This window comes from Nelumbo nucifera, chromosome 1 (genome assembly GCF_055504915.1).
Source record: "Nelumbo nucifera cultivar China Antique chromosome 1, China Antique-T2T, whole genome shotgun sequence".
In the NCBI taxonomy this organism is placed as follows: domain Eukaryota; kingdom Viridiplantae; phylum Streptophyta; class Magnoliopsida; order Proteales; family Nelumbonaceae; genus Nelumbo; species Nelumbo nucifera.
This window is the reverse complement of record NC_142649.1, coordinates 145,543,610-145,554,081: the sequence shown is the minus strand read 5'-3', so window position 1 is coordinate 145,554,081 and position 10,472 is coordinate 145,543,610. Positions and strand designations below refer to the sequence as shown.

The following is a 10,472-nucleotide window of genomic DNA, read 5'->3' as shown; positions in this document are numbered from 1 at the left end:
AAAGAAAATTAGATGACACTTGAAGGGGCATTTATGTCTTTTCAAGTGCCACTTAATGACTGGTTAATGGTAGATACTAAATTGGTCCATTTTGAAAGTTTGGATACTGAATTGTCGCATTTTAAAGGTCGGGGACCAAAGTACCACTAGGCCCAAAGTACTAATCGGAAAATTTCCTTTAAAAGTTAAAATAAAAATATAAATTAAACATAAAATAATACTTATATACACACTATGTATAGAATATAATTATATATTATTTTATTAATATAATACATATTTATATATAGACATATTATGGTCTGACCTGTGAATCCATACAGTCGAACCGATGATGCATGATCCAGAGGCAAGAATGATTCGGCTTGTGAGTCGGTTTTAAAACATTGCGCTGGAGGAGGGTCTGGTCCGGATCGGTTTCAAATCTAATGTAAAGCTGAACCGGCCGGATCGATCTAATCTGGCCTGCATCTGATCCGCTGGCAACTCAAAATCGGATGAAGAGAGCAAGAGAGGTTCCTTTGTTACTGGCCCCCACTTCCACCTATGCCACATCGTCGGAGAGAGAGAGAGAGAGGATTCCGGTTAACGTCAACCCGAAACCGGCCTACATCCACCACAAGATGCGAACCTACAAATATGTAGGATGGCCAGGATAAGCTGGTGTTTCAATGTTTTGGATCACACGTTTAAAATCAACCAATGAAACAACTCAGAAGGCGAAGGACAGGCTAGAAATTAGAGGTGAAAATTTCACACTCTCCCCCTCCACAGACCGAACATCTCTCCTCCCGTTCGCCTTTTCTCCTTCCCTCCAAAACCTCGACGAGCTCGAGCTGAGAAGCGATGTTAATAAACGTCTCAACCTCTCCTCCAACTCCATCGCTCTCATTTCTCATCAGATTAAGCAATCCAAAGTTAAATGGCTCTGATTTCCCTCTGAAATCCAGAACCCACTTGTCAAAATCTTTCTATTCTTCTTCTTCTTCTTCTTCTTGTCATTCTCTGTGTTATCATTCTTCTTCCTCATATTTCAGAACCCATGACGCAAACCATTTGTTTTATCTTAAGAGAAGATACCAACATGGAAAAAGAGATTCTTTTCGGTCCTTGGCGATCCCTGGATTTGAATTGGGAAGTTTGGAGGGCCCCCAATCTGTGCTGGAGGCAGCTGCAGTGTTAACGGCCATCATTCTCGTGCATGAGAGTGGTCATTTCCTCGCCGCCTATCTACAAGGAATACATGTAAGTAAATTCGCAGTCGGATTTGGTCCAATCTTAGCCAAATTCAACTCAAATAATGTAGAGTACTCCATAAGAGCATTTCCGCTTGGTGGGTTTGTGGGGTTTCCGGATAATGATCCCGAGAGTGATATTCCTGTGGATGACGAAAATCTGCTTAAAAACAGACCCATCTTCGATAGGGTCCTTGTTATATCGGCTGGAGTGATTGCCAACATAATCTTTGCCTATGGAATCATCTTTGGTCAAGTGTTGTCGGTTGGGTTGCCCGTTCAAGAGGCCTTCCCTGGGGTGCTTGTACCAGAGGTTCGCGCATATTCGGCTGCTGCCCGAGATGGACTGCTCCCTGGCGATGTGATTCTTGCTGTTAATGGGATCGAATTGCCACGAACAGGGCCTGCTGCGGTGTCCGAGCTTGTTGATATCATTAAGAACAACCCCAAAAAGAATGTGTTTCTCAAGGTTGGGAGAGGAAAGCAGGATTTGGAAATTGGGGTTACCCCTGATGAAAGTTTTGATGGAAGTGGGAGGATTGGAGTTCAGTTATCTCCAAATGTTAAGATTACAAAGATTAGGCCGAAGAATCTGCTGGATGCTATGAACTATGCCGGAAGAGAATTCTGGGGTCTTTCCTTTAATGTTTTGGACAGCTTGAAGCAGACTTTCCTTAACTTCTCGCAGTCGGCCAGTAAGGTTTCCGGTCCTGTTGCTATTATAGCTGTTGGTGCAGAGGTGGCAAGGTCGAATACCGATGGACTTTTTCAGTTTGCGGCTATTCTGAACCTTAACCTTGCTGTGATAAACCTTCTTCCCTTGCCTGCTTTAGATGGGGGTTCTTTGGCTTTACTTCTCGTAGAGGCAGCTAGAGGTGGGAGAAAGCTCCCTCAAGAAGTAGAGCAGCGGATTATGTCATCAGGGATCATGGTTGTTATCCTTCTTGGGTTGTTCCTTATTATTCGAGATACACTTAACCTTGATTTCATAAAGGAATTATTGTGATGAATTGTAAGTTGTTGGAAGTTTAAAGTGGGATCAAAGATTCAAAAGGAACTACTTATGGAACAGGTGATCTTCTCAGATTGATAGTATTGATGTTCTATATACTGGAGGAATTGAATTCAGGTTCCAATACTTCGCTTCATTTATTGCCCTTTAGGTTTGCTTCCTGGCAAGAAGGGTATGGCTTCTCCATGTTGTCAACTCATTTCATGTAATGTACACTTCTCATTCACTTGTAAAGTTGTTGTTTATGGCACTGGGAATGCTAACCTGGGTTATGGACCCTCGCCCCTAGTTTCCACCCTCAGAAATATATGCTCTACATATAAAAATTACAGTGAATTATAACCGTGGGCAATTAATCAGTCTTTGATATTATTAATTGGAACCTGGAAAAATATCTTTCTGCATTATCTTTATGTTGGTTTTCGCAATTTAGAAAACTTGAAGAGGGCAGATATTCTGTCTTGGAATTAAATTGTACAATTGCTTCAATTTCTTTTCCTTTCATGTTATGAAGTATAAATATTCTGCAATTGAATGCCTCATTTAGATTGTTAAGGATTCTTTCTTGAACCAATTGTTTGCTTGAAATACTTGCAGAAGTTTTCCTAGGAAACAATAAAGAATTCTTATCACTTGAGACATCAATGAGAATATTACTTACTGATTCTATTTGATGTATAAAGGATATGCATGCATATGTTGTACTTTATTTCTTTCTCGTTAACTTTGTAAAGATGTACCGGAGGCTAACAACTCTTTCACTTTTGTGAGAATTGAGATATAAAAACAAGACTATAATCACTCATCAGAATTTAAAAAGAAAAAGAAGGATGTGTGTGTGTGTGTGTGTTTTCTAGCATTTACAAGATGATCATTGATGCATCACTGTATAACTCTCAAACCCCAATTGTAATTAGTAAGAATTATGGTAGAGAAAATTTGTTGTGCATCATTATGATGATTCTTTCTTTTTTGTATATATTTTTTTACTTGGTCTTATTTGGTTGAGACAGGACTTTATAGAGTTTAGTTCATGGAATCATGAGATGATGAGAGTGACCATAAAGTCATAAACAACTTATGCTATGAATTTTGTTTTATTGATAACCAGATCACTGTAATGCAGTAATTTAATATGCTTCAAATACAATCATCCAACCATCTAATAAGCGAGAAAGCAAATATGAGCATGGATGTTATGGGAGAAAATCAGAACTGAATGCACATTGCCTGTAAACAAGGTAATAGTTATGAGAACATCCCCCCCCCCACCCCCAAACCACCACCAAATACAACTCTGCCCTCCTTACTCTAGCTAGAAAATCACCATTGCATTAGCTGATCTTTTAATCCATTTGAAAAAGATCTCCAAACTGGAACTAGATCTTTGGCTTCTCTAGCATGATGATGATATGCCCACGGGCCATCAGTGCTGTCTCTGAACCATCCAATTAAACAAAGGAGATTAAGGCCCTTAAGTGAGGATTTCATTTCTGAAGTCAGCTCTAACTGAATACCCCAATCCCAGTATGATATCTCCTGCATTCCCATAATCCCCCCCCGCCCCCCCCTTCCTGAGAATTCCAGGTTCCCCAAAGAGCATCCATCTCCTTGTGGAGAGAAATAATCCAATCCTGAACCATCATCTATGCTGGAGGGAGGAGCCACGGCAGATCATCTTTGAACAATATCATCGAGAGTGTAACCTCTGAACTTCTCCCATCTCTGTACCCCAATATGCAATTCTGGTACTGATAATACAGATTGGGATTTACTCTGATGGTGTCTAGTTTGAGAAGAACCTGCTAAGAAATTTATTGAGTTTTGTGGTGGAACTCCATTGAATAGTGGACTCTATTGGGTAGTTTTGTTTTAGATTTTGTACCATCAGCCCATATAATCTGCAAGGACCTAGAATGCATATTTTCTTGGGTAAGAGCCACAAAGTACAATGAGTAATCCTTCCTAGCTCAACATAGTATGCTGAAATCATTGTCTCAGAATCATCAATTAGGACAACCATAATATTAGTAAAGCCTTCACATGTTGCATTCAGTACAGAGAGTGGTACAGTTGTGATTTGGTAGCCTTTTCTTCAAGATTTTCTCAAGATTGAGCCCCAGTCTGGTTTTACTATCCTGATCTCTTCCTGATGACATATTTAATCTTGAGCATCCTACGTTTTACTGATAATTGGACCTACAACATCTATACTAAAGCAGATACTTGCCTTGGGTTCCATGTCCATCATAAAAGTTAAATTCAAATAACATATTATCATATATGGTTAATACTTGCAGACATGCATAGCATGTGCTCTTACACTAATGTTCAATAATTTTGTCAGCAAGAGGTATTGCATCAAATTCATGTCTTCTAGACTTCCTCATGAATGGCTGGTAGACTGTAGGTTAAAATCAATGGGCAACCTCTGAGAAATAGGCTCTTCTTTTGGTGCCCATCATTTTATGATTTGTTTTAAACACAAATGATGCAAAACACTTAGTTTTACCTGCTCTATGATTCAGAGAAAGGTATCTGAGGTGATTATTGGATTCTTGTCATGTCTTCCTGTAACAAAGTTGAGAAAACATGTGCTTCTATCTCATCCTTTTCCAATTTTGTTTTCGCTCTTTTTTTTGGATGGATAAGTTTATTTTTGCTCTTAGTAAGGAAAACAAGTAAAACTTTTAAACAGAATACACTGCAGATGTTCTCCTGAAGGGAATACCCAGAATAGTTGTCATCTGTTGCATTATCTTCCTTGGGAGCCCAACAGAGAGCAGAGTGAACAAAGCAGAGAATACAAGGAATAGCAGTCTCCATTGCATTATTTTTGTTGGAGCATGTAGGTGTTTGCAAAATATCCGAAGTATTACGCAAGCTAGAGGCATATTGAAGCCATCAAGTAACAGTTGTTGATGTTAACAATCAATACTGGCAGAGGATTCCAAAGCATGATGCAATTCTGGGATACACTGAAGCTATGAATGATGACAACATTCACAACCCAAATGTTTCATATGATGTTTGTTTCGTGGAACAAGGACTAGAGAAGTTGCGTTTAGTTAGAAAAAAGAATTGGTTTGAAATAGTGAGTGAACGACATGAAAATACTAGGTTTAAGGATGAATTGGCTCTAGATGGATGGATTGAGATGGTGGAAGTGGCTCTTGCTCATTTTCCCTACCCTTTAGTTCCAAGATAAGTCCATCGCCGATATAGAATTGTAGTGTAAATCACACATTATAGAGGTAGGTCACACTTGACTTGATTTGCGGTTTAAGGTTCAAACAAACTAGGTACGACGCTATGCTATTGCTAGCTTATAAAATTTGCCTAAATAAGAACTAAAGCCATAACTATCATTCTAATAGAACAGATTCAATAGAGGAGTCTCTCTCGCATACATGCACGCGTACACACACACACGTCCATATTTGTATTAGGACTGCACCGGACTGACCCAACCGTGTTGGGTTGGTTAGAAATCAGGTTCAACCCAATGTAATTTGGATCTGTTGGGTTAGGGTTGAAGTTTCACACAACCCCATTAGTATGATGCCCTTATTAGTATCTTTAAATATTATTAAATGTTTATGTAAAACCCAACCTTGTTGGGTTGGTTAGAACTTAGAAATCAGCATCAGGGTCTGGAATCGGAATTGGAATCGTAATGGGCCATTCCAATTCTAACTGTTTCGTTGGGCAGAATCGAGAATCTAATTCGCATTCCCAGTGCACTAGCAATCACCCATTTGAGGGAATGGCCATTCCCTCCTATTGAAAATTAAATCAATCCCATTCCAACTTATTCTAATATTCATTCTGGTTCAACCAAACAGACCATTCTAATTCCAATTCTTAGGGTTGTGCACCGGACTGACCCAACCTTGTTGGGTTGGTTAGAACTTAGAAATCAGCATCAGGGTCTGGAATCGGAATCGGAATTGTAATGGGCCATTCCAATTCTAACTGTTTCGTTGGGCAGAATTGAGAATCTCATTCGCATTTCCAGTGCACTAGCTTATTGAAAATTAAATCCCATTCCAACTTATTCTAATATTCATTCTGGTTCAACCAAACAGACCATTCTAATTCCAATTCTTAGGGGTTTTGATTCTGATTCCAAAATGGAACCTTAATTTTAGTGTAAATCAGATCACAGTAGGATTGAGGTACCTTTGCCTTCGCCTTTTGGATTGACGTCACCAGGCCCAACCCAACCCAACTTCACCCCTAGCCCATATTAACCTTGACAAAAACATTCATTTCGGATTCATCAAAGGGTCCTTTCTTTCATGAGACTAGGAATAGCAATAGGGCGGGTTCAGGGCAGGGATCATATTCCCCATCTCCGATCCCGATCTCCACTGGGGATAAAAGTTGTCCTCCATCCCTGATCCCCGACGGAAACAGGTTCCCTACGAGGACCCGAATCTCCTATTTTTTTAATTAATAATATTTTTTTAAATAAGTTTACTTAAAGTAAAGAAAAAACTTTAAAATATAAATAATATTTTAAATTTATTTTAATATATAAATAATATCATATATATAATCAAGGTCAGGGCAGGGTGGGGACTTCATTCCCCAACCCCATTAAGGGATCTCTATTAATCCCCCATCAGGTTTGGGGGCTTGGGGTTTGCTCCTCACAGCACATCCCATTTTGCATTAAGAACATCTCCCCATGAATAACAACATACAAGTATGGGTTAATTTACTTGGGAAAATTTTTGGCACGTGTGGGTCCCTTGTTAAACTAACTTTCCTGCGGTAAATTTACCTGGAAAAATTTTACCAATTTCTCAGGTGAATAAGTGTTTTTCCTACCAGAAGTCTGGAAGGAAAAGTGTCAAGACAAAAATATCTATTGAACAAGCTTTTAAAAATAAAAATGTCTAAGGGTATATATGTTAATAGAAAAAACTTATCCAGATAAATTTCAAGACTAGAAAGAATACAGGTAAAACTTACCAGGATAAATGCACTTACCTTGATAAATAAATTACCGAAAAACAAACAGAGCCTAAGTGTTCACTTTGTGAACTCTCCCTAGACTCAAGTTAAGCCAAGAACTAATCCATTCTTAGAACAGGAATACGGGGATTATTTGAAAATAAAAAAGCAGAACTCTCACATGTTCAGGAAAGCTTTCTTCTTGCAAGATGAATCCATTACCCAAAGAGGGTCTTTTTTCCCTTTTTTTTTCTTTGTGGTAGAAAATATCATTCAGTTGAACAGAGAATAAAGCATTATGGAGTTACAGACCAACAATGTGCCCCTATTACGCGCTTGATGCTCCTGCATACTGATTTGAAGATTGGATCATTAGATGGATGGTTGGATCATGGGGTGGCTCAACATCTGGATGATCCAAATTAGTGGCATTCAATACCACATGAACGGCCCATGGCAAATCTTGAACTATATACAGTAGTCTAACAAGATCCGATTTTGGTCAAACCTGACTGTTGGATTTTAGCAGCAGTACTTGAAGCCCCCAAAGAAATGGCAGCAAGGAGCAGCTGATAGCAGTAGCCAGTAGTAATTCAGGGCCGCAGGCCAAAGGGAACTGCCTACACTGTTCAGGTGAAGGTAGGGTTCCAGACCAATCCAAGACCTTACCAGTTACCAGCATCATCTATGGCTGGGCACCTTCAGAGGCGGTGTTTGGCATTAATGCCGTTGCCCAGAAAATGGTGCCACATCAGAAAAAAGCGGTTCTCAAGAATGGTTGGGGAAAATGTCAAATTCAACGTTTTTTCCAGTTCCAGCCTGTTGTTGCCAACAATACAATAATGTGACACCAATGTGACATCATCTGAAGTATTGGATAAATAACATTTCATTAATAAAAAAAAAACCTGTGATTGACACATCAATGAGTTGATACCAATATTTCTAAAGCTCAGCAAAATATTGCAATGGGATATTTCTGTACACAGTAAGTAAAGTAAGAAAATTTAATTGCGCATTAGAAATATCTATTAGGCTAAGAGTATAAATACAAATACAAATATATACAATATAAATACATATAAAATAGGGAAAATTCTCTATTAGTACTTTGTACTTCGAACCTAGTGTCACTTTGGTCCTCGAATTTTAAAATGCAATAATTCAGTACCGAATTTTCAAAATGTGACAATCCAATACCTGCCGTTTGTCAATCGTTAAGTGGCATTGAAAAAGACACAAATGCCCTTTACATGTCATCTAATTTTCTTTATCAATCATCCAACTGTTGACAAAAAATGAATAGTCCTAAATCCTTGCCTCTTCTATTCAAGAAAATTGGGTAGAAGAGGCAAAGATTTTACACTCTACTATTTGTATTTATACTCCTTCCGAACTGAGGTTTATGAATTTTCCATCCTCTTGGTGAGCCGGCCTGGTATCCTGATAGGGTTTAATTACGGGTTGGTGGAGTCTAATTAACATAGCAAAACTTGACCAGTTTGTCGGAGGGAGAGAGGGAGAGGATCCCATCAGTTAATGGGTCCCACCGCCCGGGACTAAAGTTAGATGATTCAGTTTGTCGAGGGAGAGACTAGAGAGGGTAATTCATCATTCATCAACCACTCCTTTTCTATTTTATCTATTTTATCCAGGGAATCCCTGTGCTGTGATATGTTGTCAGCCTCACAGCCTGCCTCACTGTCGGTCTATCCCAGGTCAAGGAGTTTGAGCGTTGAACTAAGGGTGGGTTTAGGGCGTTTTGTCCATTGTGGTTGTCTCCCTTTTCATTCTCTTTATTTTTTATTTTTTCTGCAACAATGTATTGTTGGTACTTGTACTTGGTAATGAGTTTCCGTCACAAATAATATAATCCTATTTGTTTTTCTAATTTGCATCTTTTGACCAATGCTGCTTTATTTTACAACATAAATTGAAGGGTAAAGGATAGCAATCACTACAGCTATAGGCTATGGCTGTTTTTGGGCCCACTTGCGAGGGCTTCAGTTTTTGATTGAGTTGCTTTCAATAAATTGCTTTCGAAGAAATTATTAAAATTAGCTTTATCAGAAAGTGGATTTCTTGGCTGAATGAAAATTTGAGCTTTCAAGACCTTTCATCAAATATAATTTTAAGTTTTTTTATCATAAAAACTCATGTGTTATAATGCATTGCGCTTCAGCAAGTTGGTAGAAGAATATTCCTACTTTGTGTTGTTTGTTTGATATTGTTTTAATTGAATAAATTTAATCCCTTTGTAAGTATGTGTGTTGAAAGGGTTAGAAATCAAGTTTCACATGGCCGAATCAGGTTTGGTGGTTGGCCAAATTTTAAATTTTTTTTTAGTCCAACTTGGAAACCAATTTATCGGTGATTTTGAAATCTAAAATTTCATGATCGATTTTGCATTGAAGTGGAACAGATTTGAAACTCAAATTAAAACTGATCATACTTAATATAGAGACCACAATGTGCAGCTCCCAGAGTGGTAAGTTCACACCCAATATCAGTCTCCAACTGAAGATGGCATAGTGTGTACGTGAAGTCGATTCAGTAACACCATTTTAGCAAACCAGTTCCAAAGTTGCTTGGATCGATGTGGATATATGAACTTGATATCTTCTTATGTTTTTCTTGCAAAAACACAGTAGAGAACTTATGGAAATTAGTCCCTATCACAGTTGAGTCAAATTGGGGTTTTTGGGAGGCAAAGGAGAAGAGAAGAGAAGTGAGCAAGAGATTGGAGAGGAATGGTTCAAGAGATTGGATCAGGACTTTATCTTTAATTGATAAGTATCATCTTCTTAAGAGAATGGGTGCTTTATACCCAGATCCATGTCCTGTTGTCATATGATCTCTTAACTAATCATATTAGTAATGGGCCTTAGGCCCATTTTCTTTAATGGTTCATGTCCCAAGGTATTGCATGGGCACTTTGGGCCTAAATATTGTATGGCATGGGACCCACAAAGGTTTGATACAAATCCATAAGGGTTCAGCCCCACCTCTGAAAGAAGTTAGGCCAAATTCACTATTTAGGGGCAGTAAACACCTGACCCAATTAACTTGGACTCAGTTTGGGTTCAACATTTACACATAAATGATCATTGGATTTAGCCACCCTATAAAAACATAAAGATAATGGAATTATGTAAGATAAAGTCCATTGGGTAATCATCCCTATAATAGTCGCTTACACCTAACCTTTTAGCCCATAATCATCAAAACACTATCCATATGGAAAGACCCCTTGCCTGATTATG

The 10,472-nt window shown here is 38.5% G+C and overlaps 1 protein-coding gene across 1 annotated transcript; it reads left to right on the top strand.

The window, feature by feature from the left end:
- Nucleotides 1–708: 708 nt before the first annotated feature.
- Nucleotides 709–2,599, top strand: LOC104610955 (putative membrane metalloprotease ARASP2, chloroplastic). The gene has a single exon (XM_010277828.3). It carries the CDS (start codon nucleotides 847–849, stop codon nucleotides 2,239–2,241), a length of 1,395 nt encoding a protein of 464 aa, XP_010276130.1. The 5' UTR covers nucleotides 709–846; the 3' UTR covers nucleotides 2,242–2,599.
- The last annotated feature ends 7,873 nt before the right edge of the window (nucleotides 2,600–10,472 follow it).

Coding starts and splice junctions, on each gene's coding strand:
- LOC104610955 (XM_010277828.3), top strand. CDS start 847: ATGTTAATAAACGTCTCAACCTCTCCTCCAACTCCATCGCTCTCATTT.